The 12,810-nt window shown below is 52.3% G+C and overlaps 1 protein-coding gene across 1 annotated transcript; it reads right to left on the minus strand.

The window, feature by feature from the left end:
* Positions 1-11,288: 11,288 nt before the first annotated feature.
* On the minus strand, positions 11,289-12,524 carry LOC109154376. The gene is made up of 2 exons (XM_019302199.1): positions 11,890-12,524; positions 11,289-11,751 (listed from the first exon to the last, which is right to left on the minus strand). The coding sequence occupies exons 1-2, from the start codon at positions 12,522-12,524 to the stop codon at positions 11,289-11,291; spliced, it is 1,098 nt and encodes a 365-aa protein (XP_019157744.1).
* Between the last annotated feature and the right edge of the window lie 286 nt (positions 12,525-12,810).

Below are 12,810 nucleotides of genomic sequence, written 5' to 3' on the forward strand. Positions count from 1 at the left end.
AAATGTGCTAGATTATATTAACCTCGAATCAAATTACAAACAGTACCAGCACAAACCCATCTGTTATTAAGAAAGGTAGTTTCAGGAGGTTGGGTCTATTTACTAAGTAAGCAATAGTGGCACTACACAGCTTGCATAGGGCTTACAGAGCTTTAAGGTGTGAAGATAACTGCTTTTGCATACTTGCAGATGTCCTGTTCTTTCCTAACAACATCATTTGCTAATAGTAGTTTCTTCGTTACTGACAATAAATTAGTATCACTGTATTGAGATATAACAAAGGATAAAGGAAACAAGAAGAATGCTGGGTGTACCTATTTGAGGCTTCACAGAGAATATGATCACATCACTATCTTCAACAACATGTTCTCCATACGAAATGCACATGCAACATCAATGTGAATGGAGCTATAAATTAGTTTCATTTTTAATTGGAGGTGAGAAGCAAAACCCAATACTGTCATCACCTAGCCTAGTAGTTCTTAATTAGAAACACAAATAATATGAGCTCATTAAAGCAACCAAAACATCTCAAACGGGGAGGAGCAAAGAAGTAGCCTAAACGGGGATAATGCCGATGCGGACATCTTGTCCAAATTGGTCCAAGACGCCCCGGAACACATGTCGAAGATTTCTTGGATTTTGGTGATCCCGAGGCACAGCATCCACCGGTTGCCGGTCAATCCTATTCAACCGGCAGAAGACAATTGGATCACCGATCTGAAGGAGTTCCTCGAGCACGGTCGGCTCCCGGACGACCCTCAGCGTGCTCGGAAAGCCAAGCTTAGAGCCCCGAGGTTCCAAGTCTTGGACGGTCGTCTCTATAGACGATCGTATGGAGGCCCTCTTATGCGTTGCTTGACCGCATTTGAGGCCGATCTCATAATGAAGGAATTGCACTCGGGCATCTGTTCGTCACATCAAGGAGGCCGATCGTTAGCTCGCCGAATCATGCTGATCGGGTATTATTGGCCGTCCCTCTAGCTGGATTGTGAAAAACTCGCTCGGGAATGTGAGACGTGCCAATTGTTTGCCCGGATGCCTGGACGACCGGCCACTTTCTACCAGCCGGTCACGACTGCAATTCCCTTCGCAAGGTGGGGGGTGGACATCTTGGGACCCTTCCCTCAACTTGCCGATCGAAGAAAATTCGTCATTGTTGCCATCGATTACTTCTCCAAGTGGATTGAAGCCGAGCCGTTAGCCACGATCACCTCTCAGCAATGTGCTCGGTTCTTATAGCACAATGTGATTTCCCGCTTTGGTGTGCCCGTGCATCTCATCAGCGACAACCGCCGCCAATTCGTAAGCCAGTACTTCCAAAATTTCTTGGCCACGATCGGGACGACTCACGTCCGGTCGTCGGTGGCTTACCCACAGGGAAATGGACAAGTAGAGAATGCCAATCGGACAATCCTGGAAGGTCTGAAGAAGAAGCTACACTCGGCTGGTCGTAGTTAGGCCGATGAGTTGCCCTATGTCTTGTGGACTTATCGGACCACCCCGAGAGAAGCTACTTTGGAAACTCCATTCGCCCTTGTCTACGGAGCAGAAGCCCGACTTCCGATCGAGGCATGGATCCCGACCGACCGAGAACGAACTTACAATGCAGAAGAGAACGAACACTCGATGGTCGTGGATCTCGATGGGGTCGAGGAGAAGAGAGAGCTAGCCGCTCGGCGTATGGCCGAGTATCAGAAGAGAGTCAAGAGTACAAAGGATGTTCGGGTCAACCCTCGGTATTTTTAGGTGGGAGATTATGTCCTATGCCGACGGGAAGCCAGTCAACCCTTGGAAGGCGGGAAGCTAGCTCAGAATTGGGAAGGACCGTACATTATCAGCGCGGTCGTGCGGCCGGGAACATACCGACTGGAGATGACAACCGGTAGGGTGATCGAGGGGACATGGAATTCCGAGGACCTCGTGTTGTTTAGGCATTAGCCTGTTTTTAGTAAGGATCGGCGAAGTGGGGGCTCGGCCTGCGAGTCAGCCTCGGTCGTCATTTGTTTGTAAATTATGAATATTTTCTTAACCGCCTGCGAGCGGGACAGTTCAATGTATACACGATCGGTGATTGCTCGACCGTTTGTACGCAGCGGCCCGATCGGTTTTTTTTCCCTTATCTTTGTTGGACGTGGATTAAGTCGACACTACGCTACCTCGACCGGTCAAATGCGCTCATCTTCGGCGGACATCAAGGTTATGCCACCGATCGGGAAAGCCAGAGCTCCAGCATAATTCCCCGATCCGTCCAACTTCTTTCCACTATCGCACCCACTCGTGCCTCGAGCACACAATAGTGTGGGGGCTAGGATGAAGGAAGTGCTATAGGTCCGTCGCTCGGGAACACCCCAACCGAAGAGGCTTAATAGTTTTCAAAAATCGACAAGGCCAGGAGATCGGGTAAACCTGATCGGGTAGGCCAGCAGAACATCGATGCTCCGATCGAAAAATGCACAACTAGGCTATAAGGCCGCGAGGTCGGGCATTAGACCGATCAAAAGATGCACGACCGGGCCATAAGGCCATAAGGTCGGGTGTTGAACGAGTCGAATGATGTACGACCAGGCCATGAGGCCGCAAGGTCGAGCATTGGATATTCGGCATGTGTATAATTGAAAGTGAAAGTGCAAGGAAAACGAGCGGTACAAGTTGAGCAAAAAACAAATTTTATTGAATCTGAATGTGCCCGGTACAACTCGGGACTGGGCTCCCGATCAATTTCACTACAAAGCGAAGAAGTCAAGTCTACTTCTTCGAAGGATCCACTTCGCTCGGGGTGGCTGCAGCAGATCCGCTCGCCTCGGCCGTCCTCTCCTTCGGGTCGAATGGTACTGGCCCGGGGTCGGGAAGATCTGGAGGAAGTGTGGTCAGGACCAGTTGGAGGTCTTCTCCTTCGAGCGCCTGCTCCATAATCTTCTGAGTTTTCTCACGCATCTTCCTCTGGCCGGTTTTAAAGGCCCATCGCCTGAACGACCAGATCAGTTCGTCCCCGACCGTTGTACCCCGGACCGCCTTGAGGAACTGCGTGCCCGATTCGTTGTCCCGAAAGAGGAACCGGGCCAGCTCGTCCTGGTTGTTCAACCGGGCCTTCAGTTCCGCGATCTCCCCGTTCGCCTGCTGAGCCGCCGTCTTCAACTCGGCGACCTCTCCGATCGCCTGCTGCGCGACCTTCTCAGATAGGTCCCGGTCCTCCCGACTCTTCTTCAGGTCCTCCTGGGCTTTGGTCAGCTCTGCCTGGAGGTCCTTTACTTCTTGGAGTCGCCGGTCGGCGACCTTCTTCAAAGTGGCGGCCTCGTTGGCTTGCAGGGCCTATCGTTGCAGAAGTTGAGCCGCTCGGGAAATCTGCAATGCACAGACGATCTGGTTAAGCCCGAGTGGGACTACTTGAATAAAGAGATGAGAGGAAGGAAGCTTTTACCTCGGCCAAGTCGTAGCCGATCTTCTCGGCCACCTGAGTCGGGGTTAGCTTCCTTAGGTCTTCCTTAGCTGGCCCGGCGTTGCCGATCTGGGCGAGAATAGACGAGCCGCCCTTGCCGGCCCCGTCCGAGGGGCTCGGGCTGCGTTACTCCCGTCGGCGCTTCAGCGCGCCACCCTCAGCCACGCCCTTCTCGGGCACTTTCTCCTTGCCCTTGGCAACGACCACCCGGGAAACCAAGACATCGGCCGCGTCAACCACGTAGCCTTCCGGCGTAGTGATGGTCGAGGAGCCCATCGGTCGGGCAAGTGGGATTTCCTTCTCCCCGGTTGGCTTGGTCTTTGGCTTTTTCTTGCCAAGCACGATCTTGGCCACCGGGGGTAGAGGGGCGTCATCATCACCAAGACCTACCATCTCTGCAAAACAAAAAGAAGACAGTTAGATCGGGAATAAAGGGCGTTCGGGGTGTTAAGGTCGGCGAGAATTGGTTAGTGTTAGACCTTTTCCCTTCCGTTTGCCCCGAGCGGGTGCCCTCGTGATCGTTACGCCCATCGGCTCGGGCTTATACTTCTCAGGCAGATCGTAGACCAGCTCGGGTAGTTGGGTCGCCTCGTAGCTCTCGGCCGTCTTGAAGATCCGGTATTCGTATATCTCGCCCGAGATCTTGGTGACCGCGTCCTTGAGGGCCTGTGTCTCGACCGGCACGACTTGTTTCCGGAAGCGTTGGCTCCAAACCCTCTCGATCGGGAGAATCCACGGGTCGTATTTAACCAAGAATATCCGGTTCTTCCACCCCCGATTGTTCCCGGGCAGGCCCTCGATCGAGCACATATCTGCTCGGGATTGGGTCATTAGAAACCCGCCCCCGTACGTGGCCGCCAACACCTTCACCTGGTATACGAAGTTAAACAGCTCCATGGTGCAGGCCAAGTTGTGCCGACCGCATATCTGAGGAAAGCACGCGATCATCCGGTGCGCGTTCGGGCAGATTTGTCCAGGCACGACCTGGTAGTAGCCCAAGAACGCAGTGAGAAGGCCCGAGAAGGGGAAAGTGATCGAGGCCATCAGGGATTCGTAGTGCATCCCGATCCACTTTCCCCGGTGACGGTCGATAACATTCCCGAGCTGGCGGCTGGTGTCGAACTCGACCCGACCGCTGAGTGTTGCGGCAATTTTGGCCGCTTCCCCCTTTGTCAGCTTGCTCATCTGACCTTCCACGCTCTCGCTGTTGAGGAACTCAAATCCGTCCCTGGCCGGCGCTGCCTGCTCGGCCGGGTCTTCCTCGTTCGGCTCCGCAGCGTTTTCCCGGTCGCCCTCCTGGGGCTCGACCTGAGGGTAATCCCCAACTACCCTCGTAGGCGTTTCCCGAACGCCTTCGACCGGGGAATTTCGTCCGCTCGTGGACGTTTTCCCGCTTTCACCGCTCGAGCTTCCCGACCCACTAGAGCTCGACCCCGATGTCCCAGACGAGCTCGATGACCTTTGTCGCTCGGGGGCTCGATCGGGAGTTTGCTGTGGTCGTTGAACGACCTCCGGCGAGTAGGACATAGTCCGCAACTGACACGTTCTGGCTGTCCGAGTCTGACATTCTTTCTACCTAAAGGCGGTCGAGATTAGTGTGGAGCTCGGGACGTTTAGGTCGGGGTCAGTCTTGCCTTATTAACCGCTATATGAAAGCGTAAAGAAAATAATTAAAGCAGAAGGTTAGAGAGCTTATCGATTGAGGAGACTTTGAGAAGCTTGAAAATCGTTTGCTCGACTGGTCTGCTGAAGTGCTTCGCTCGGGACTCTCTGAGTATGCCGATCGATTCAGAAGATTGAGGAATGTTCAAATGAGGGCCTTAAGGGCCTATTTATAGTAGAGCATTTGGGCGGGAAACCAGTCCACTTGTGTGACGCGACCGCTGCTGATTCCGAGGTGACCGTTGCGGTTGCAGAGGGCGGCAGTCGTCGACACGTGGCGGGGAGGGGAATGACAGCTGGCCGGTCGGTTTGGCAGCGGACAGTTGGGCTTCTTCATCCCGTCCCGTTTTTTCCCGGACGGTCAAAAAGGCACGGGCTGGGGGGCTCTTGGTAGGGAATACCCCGACCGACATAATATTACCCCAACCCCTGTGTCTTTGTCCTTTTCTTCTTGTCTTTGCAGGTTACAGGTCGGGTTTTGTGTGAAGAACCCGGTCGGGGTCCGACCGGGAGTTACCCGATCGGCAGTGTCGACCACCGAGCGGTAGCCCTTTAGCGAGAGAGCTAATGAGGAACACGTGGCGGCTCCACGCGTTGACAGGCAGGGCACCCGGGAAGGCGACACGTGGTTGCTACGTGGGAGGCATGCCGGACGGCCGGATTCGTGTCTCCGGCTCCGCGGCTATAAATACCCGCGATAGCGACAGTGTGGGGGACTTTTGGACGATCGATAGGTTGTTGTTAGAGAATCCCGACCGCAGTCAGTCGGTACTCAGAGCAACCATTTAGATTGTACTTAGGGCCTTCACTGTGATCAATAAGAGTTATTTAATTACTTTAATTGGTCTCGTGTTTATTTAATTACCGCATTTCATGGCATTTAGTACTATCAATATATATATATATATATATATAATTAGGTTCAAATGCGGTGATAAGCTTCAGGTGTGGAGATGCGATTTAATTTCAGTCATTATCTAATCAAAATCAACAGCCCATATTGAACACATATTAAAATACGCGGTGACAATTTGGTCTTTTTGCATATTGGTCAAACTTATGGTGCGTTGTTTTCCTTTTTAAGGTGCGAGGTTTCTGTGCTTAAGGTGCGTCAGTTCTTCTAAGGTGCATTTTTGTTGAAACTTTAAGGTGCGTCAGTCTAAAGCTTTAGGTGTGTCACTTTTCTAGTTTAAGGTGCATTAGTCTAAAGCTTTAGGTGCATCTTTCCATAACTTAAGGTGTGTCGTTTTCCTTCTTAATGCATGTGCGTATATTTAAAGCTTAATGTGCGTCACATTTCTAGTTTAAGGTGCATAAGTTTAAACTTAAGGTGCATTGTTTTATAACTTAAGGTGCGTGGTTTTATAACTTAAGGTGCGTAGTTTTATATCTTAAAATGTATCAGTTTAAGACAGTTGATTATTTGCATGACATAAACACGTTCTTTTTAAATGCTTACTTTGACGTATAACATATGCAACCATATATTCATTCAAGAGTAGCAGTTTAAGCCCGCATGGGTAGCTCAACTGGTCATAGAGGGGAAACTTTGGAATAATGACCAGGGATCGAGTCTCACCAGCGGCAGTGTGGGAGCAACCTCTCAAAGTGAGGGGGGCTTCTTGTGCGCAATGAGCATCGGTCTAGCCTCTGTCGGGGTGTGAGTCACCATGATTTACATCCTCCCAAATACTCTGTCGGACCGGGGCCGTTGAGAGAGCCTTCGCACGTGGACCATAACAAAAAGTACATTTTTAATATACTGAATGTACATTATACAATATAATGTACACTCAGTACGAAAATAATGTACATCTCTTGAATACAATGTACATTATTTTTGTGCTGAATGTACATTATTTTTGTACTGAATGTACATTATTTTATAGTATACAAAATATGTTCCACACAACTTGAATGGACCATAGTCCACACAATAATGATTGCGTGAACCATCTTCAATATATATGGCTGATAGTACTAATTCCACGTAGTGCGGTCAAAGTAATAATGCGACCAAGTTAAAGCAAGTAAAACTTTTATTGATCGTGTAAAAGGACCTAATACAATCCTAGTAGCTATTCCGAGGGCCGACTGACTGCAGCCTATCGATCGTTCCAAAAGTCCCCCACACTATTGCCGCCCCGGGTATTTATAGCCGCTAGGCCGGAGACACAGCTCCGGTCGGCCGGCATGTAACCCACGTAGCGACCACGTGTCTTCACCCCGCGAGCCTTGCCTGTCAACGCGTAACGTTGCCACGTGCTTCTTCTCGGCTCTCTCGTCTAAGGGCTATCGATCGGGAGTTGAAGACATCGGTCGGGTGATGCATCGGTCGGGTACGAACGGGTTCCTTTACAGATATCCGACCTCCAAACCTGCATAAATAACAATAAAACACGTGGCATGTCGGTCGGGGTATTCCCTACCAAGAGCCCCCCAGCCCGGGCCTTTTTAACCGCCCTGGAAAAAATGGGACGGGATGAAGAAGTCCAAACGTCCGCCGCAAACCCGACCGGACAGCTGTCATTCTGTCGTGCCACGCGTCAGCTTCTGCGCGCCTCAGAGTCCGGAACGGTCACCTCGCGCAAGTGGGCCGTTTCCCGCCCAAATTTTCTCCTATAAATAGGCCCTCATGAAATTCATTTGAACTTCTATCAACCCTCTAATTCGATCGAAGCATCCCGAGCAAGCAACTTCAAGAGTCGGTCGAGCAACCAGCACTTCAACATTCTCCGCTAACTGCAATCACTTGGTAAGTTCTCTTTCCTTTAGCTTTTTACTTTTTTTGCTTTACATTACCTCCCAATGGCCGACTACGGGCCTTAACTGACCACGACCGGGTCGTACCCGACCCTAACAATATCCCGACCACCCTTTAGGAAAACAGCATGTCTGATACAGACAGCTAGAATATCTCGGGCGCGGACTACAATGATGCGGTCGAGCGACTTAGCGAAGAAATAGATGTCGAGGCATCTTCACCAGAGGTCGTTCAAAGACTACAAAGAACCTCCGAGCGACAAAGGTCGTCTAGCTTGGAGGGGTCATCTAGCTCAAGCGGATCGAGCAGCGGAAGCGACGAGGCTTCAACGAGCGAACAACGCTCTTCGACCGAAGCTGCTCGGGAAACGCCGACCCGGGTAATTGGGGATTACCCTCAGGCAGCACCTCCGACTAATGATCGGGAGGCAACACCCGAGTCGGTCGAGGAAGACCCGGCTGCCCCGTCAGCACCGGCTGATGGCGAGTTCGTATTTTTGAACAGCGAGAGCGTCGAGCAGCAAGAGAGCCTGCTGACGTCGGGGGAAGCGGCGAGGATTTCCGCCATGCTCACCAGTCGGGTTCGTTTCGACACCCGACGGCATCTGGGAAACATCATCGAGTGCCACGAAGGCAAATGGATCGGGATGCACTACGACTCACTCCAAGCACCGATCCAGTTCCCCTTCTCCGCTCTCTTGACCGCGTTCTTGGGCTACTACCGAGTGGTCTCGGCCCAGATCTGCCCGAACGCGCATAGGATTTTGGCTTGCATTCCACAAATCTGTGCTCGGCACGAGGTCGCATGTACGATGGAGTTGTTCAACTTCATCTACCAGGTGAAGACCCTACCGGCCAAGTACAGAGGCGGATTCCTGATGATCCAGTCCCGGACGGATCTGTGCACGATCGAGCACCTGCCCGGGAACAACAAGGGCTTGAAAGATAGGACCTTCTCGGTCGAGTACGACCCGTGGATCCTCCCGGTTGAGAGGACGTGGAGTACTCACTATAGGAAGCAAGTTACGCCGGTCGAGACAAAGGCCCTTCAGGATGCCGTCTCCAAGATCTCGAGCGAGATCCATGAATACAAGATCTTCCGCTCGAGAGAGAGCTATGATGAGGCCCGACTGCCACCGCCGCGGTACGATCTCGAAGAGAAGTACGTGCCTGAGCCAACGGGCGTGACGATTGCGAGGGCGGCTACTCGGGTCGAGCCAGCGAACGAATGTCTAAGACTAACTGATCGTCCCCGACCCTAACTCCCCGATCACACTCCGACCCCGCTCTAACATTTTGTTTTTTGCTTGCAGAAATGGCGCAAGGCTTTGAAGAAGAGGAAGCACCCCGAGCCCCCCGAGCCAAAATCACGCTCGGGAAGAAGAAGACCAAAGCCAAGCCATCCGGGGAACAACAAATCCCGGTCGCCTGGCCGATAGGCGCATCTACAACCGTCACCACAGCCGAAGGCTATGTGGTCGATGCTTCTAACGTCCTGGTCTCCCGGGTGACTGCCCGTAAGGGCAAGGAGAAGGCGTCCGAGAAGGACGCCGAAGACGGCAGCGCACTGAAGCGCCGAAGGAACCAGCGCAGCCCGAGCCCCCCTGGTCGGGGCCATCACGGGCGATGCGTCTGTCCTCACCCGGATCAGCAATTCCGAGCCGGTCAGGGAGGATATGACCAAGCTGACCCCGACCCAGGTGGTCGAGAAGATTGGCCAAGATCTGGTCGAGATAAAAACTTTCATCTTCATATTTTCATACAACTGTCTTTGCTCGGGCTAATCCCGACCGCTTTTTTTACAGATATCCCGAGCAACCCAACTCCTCCAACGTCGAGCGCTGCTGGCCAATGAGGCTGATGCATTAAAGAAGGTCGCCGACCGGCGATTGGGGGAGATTACCAACCTCCAAGCTGAGCTGAAGAAAGCTAAGGAGGGTCGGGAACTGGCGGAAAAGGCCGCCCGGGAAGCAAAGGGGGCCCAGGAGCTGGCCGAGAAGGACGCCAAGGAAGCCCTCGGGGAGGTGTCGGATCTCAAGGCCCGACTGGGGAACCTTGGCGATTTGGTGCAGTTTCTCTACCGGGACGAGGCATCAGGCACAAAGTTCCTCCGTGAGACCCGGAAGACTAAGGTTAGGGAAGCGCTGATATGGGCGTTCGGGCGCTGGGCGTTCAAATCCGGCCAGCAGAAGATGCGTGTTAAAACGCAAACAATCATGGAGGAAGTCCTCGAAGGTGAGGACCTTCAGCTGTTCTGGACGACCCTCCCTGATGAAGTCGCCGACCCCGGCCCGCCGCCGTTCAATCCCGAGGAGGATGTAGCGGAGCCGAGCGATGCTGCGAAGAAGTACTCTAGGTCGTGTAGATTCCGGCCGTGTACTAGCTTTCTTCGTTTTTGTAAAATGAACTCCATCGGGAGCCCGGTCCCGATCTGTACCGGGCACATTTTGATTTATAAAATTAAGTTTTTTCTTTCAACTTGTCTTGTCCGGTTTACTTTTTATGCGTTTACTTTTGTTTGTTTGTATGCCGGTCGTCCTTTGCCCAACCATTCGGCCTAATGGCCTGGTCGTGCGTGTCCCGACCCAATGGCCTTTTGACCTTCCGAAAACTCGAAAAAAAAAATTTTGTCCTGTCCGTTTAGGGTTTTCCCGATCGCCTTGCCTTGTGCTTTCCTTCCTTCACCCTAGCCCCCACACTGTTTTGCACACAAGGCACGAGTGTGTGCGATAGTGTAAAGAAGTTGGACAAATCGGGGAGATTTTGATGTAGCTCTGGTTTCCCCGATCGATGGCGTGACCCGAGCGTCCGCCGAAGATGAGCGCTATAGTCGGTCGTTAGAATTCGACCGGCCAAGTGGTAGTTGGCTATTAGAGCCAATTTGGTAGATGGCTATCAGAGCCAATTAGCTGTACACCCCTATCGGTCGGGACCGAGGGAGAGGTGTTGTGTGGGGCGAAAGGCCCTTCTTCATTCGCTGGTGCCGAGTCTCGATCGGGTAGATTCCGAGCACGACTGGTTGGTGAAGCAAATTTAAAATAACCTACTTCATGCTTAAGCAATTTAAAGTAACCGATCTAGCCGCCGTATGCAAACGGTCGAGCAATCACCGATCGTATATACATTAATAACTCCCGTTCGCAGACGGTATAATTTACAAATATACAAGCGATAAATGATGGACGGGCCCACTCACAGGTCTAAGCCCCCACTCCATCTAAAATTACAAAGACTAATGCCGAAACAGGACGAGGTGCTCGGAGTTCCACGTGCCCTCGATCTGTCTCCTGGTCGTTGTTTCCAACCGGTAGGTTCCCGGCCGCATGACGGCCGTGATGACATACGGACCTTCCCAATTTTGTGCTAGCTTCCAACCTTCTAAAGGCTGACTTGCCTCTCGACGGCGTAGAACATAGTCTCCGACTTAGAAATACCGAGGGTTGACCCAAACATCCTTCGAGCTCTTCTCTCTTTTCTGATACTCGGCCATACACCGAGCGGCTAGCTCTCTCTTCTCCTCAAATTTGTCGAGATCCACGACCATGGAGTGTTCATTTTCCTCAGCGTTGTAAGATAGCTCCCTAGCGGTCGGGATCCATGCCTCGATCAAGACACGAGCCTCAGCCCCATAGACTAGGGCGAACGGCGTCTCCAAAGTTGCCTCCCTCGGGGTCGTTCGATAAGTCCAGAGAACATAGGGAAGCTCATCGGCCCAGCTACGACCGACAGAGTGAAACTTCTTCTTCAAACCTTCCAGAATTGTCCGGTTAGCGTTCTCGATCTGTCCATTTCCCTGGGGGTAAGCCACCGACGACCAGATGGAGGTTGTCCCGATCGTGGCAAGAAAGTTCTGAAAGTATTGGCTAACAAACTGACGGCCGTTGTCGCTGATGAGATGCACGGACACGCCGAAACGGGAAATGACATTGCGCCAAAGAAACCTAGCACACTGTTGAGAAGTGATCGTGGCTAATGGCTCGGCCTCGATCCACTTGGAGAAATAGTCGATGGCGACAATGACGAACCTCCTCCATCCGGATAGTTGCTGGAATGGCCCCAAAATATCCACCCCCCATCTTGCAAAAGGGATTGAAGTAGTGACCGGCTGGTAGAACGTTGCCGGTCGTCCGGGCATCCTTGCGAACAACTGGCATGTCTCGCACCCCCTCGCGAGCTTCTCACAATCTAGCTGAAGTGACGGCCAGTAATACCCGATCAGCATGATACGGCGAGCTAGCGATCGGCCTCCTTGATGTGACGAGCAGATGCCCGAATGCAATTCCTTCATAACCAAATCAGCTTCAAATGCGGTCAAGCAACGCATGAGCGGGCCTCCATACGACCGCCTATACAGACGACCGTCTTGTACCTGAAATCTTGGAGCTCTGAGCTTGGCCTTCCGAGCACGTTGGGGGTCGTCTAGGAGCCGACCGTGCTCGAGGTATTCTATCAGATCTGTGATCCATGTGTCCTCCGCCGGTTGGATGGGTGCGACCGGCAATCGATGGATGCTATGCCTCGGGATCACCAAGATCCGAGCAATCTTCAACATATGTTCCGGGACATCTTGAGCTAACTTGGACTGAATGTCCGCGTCAGCATTATCCAGTCGGGGAACATGTCGAACGGTGTACCCCCGGAACAAAGTGAGCTTTTCCATAGCTAGGTACTAGTAAGCTTGTAGTCGCTCACCATTCACTTCATAGTCACCCAGGACCAGCCCGACCACAAGTGTCGAATCTCTCTGAGCCCGGATGTAATCAGCCCCCAAGTCCCGAGCACACTGTAGGCCATTGACAAAGGCCTCGTACTCGGCTTCGTTGTTGGTCAGATGGAACTGATACATCAATGCAAAGTACACCTTGAAACCCTCCGAGCTCGTGACCACGACCCCTCCTCCTGCTCCTTTCTTGCTACTTGATCCGTCGGTGGCCAACGACCACCAC

This window comes from Ipomoea nil, unplaced genomic scaffold, assembly GCF_001879475.1.
Source record: "Ipomoea nil cultivar Tokyo-kokei standard unplaced genomic scaffold, Asagao_1.1 scaffold0114, whole genome shotgun sequence".
NCBI classification, from domain to species: domain Eukaryota; kingdom Viridiplantae; phylum Streptophyta; class Magnoliopsida; order Solanales; family Convolvulaceae; genus Ipomoea; species Ipomoea nil.

Coding starts and splice junctions, on each gene's coding strand:
- LOC109154376 (XM_019302199.1), bottom strand. CDS start 12,524: ATGGAAAAGCTCACTTTGTTCCGGGGGTACACCGTTCGACATGTTCCC. Junction 11,752..11,889: donor CAACTATCCGGATGGAGGAG/GTTCGTCATTGT, acceptor GCATCTCATCAG/CGACAACGGCCGTCAGTTTG.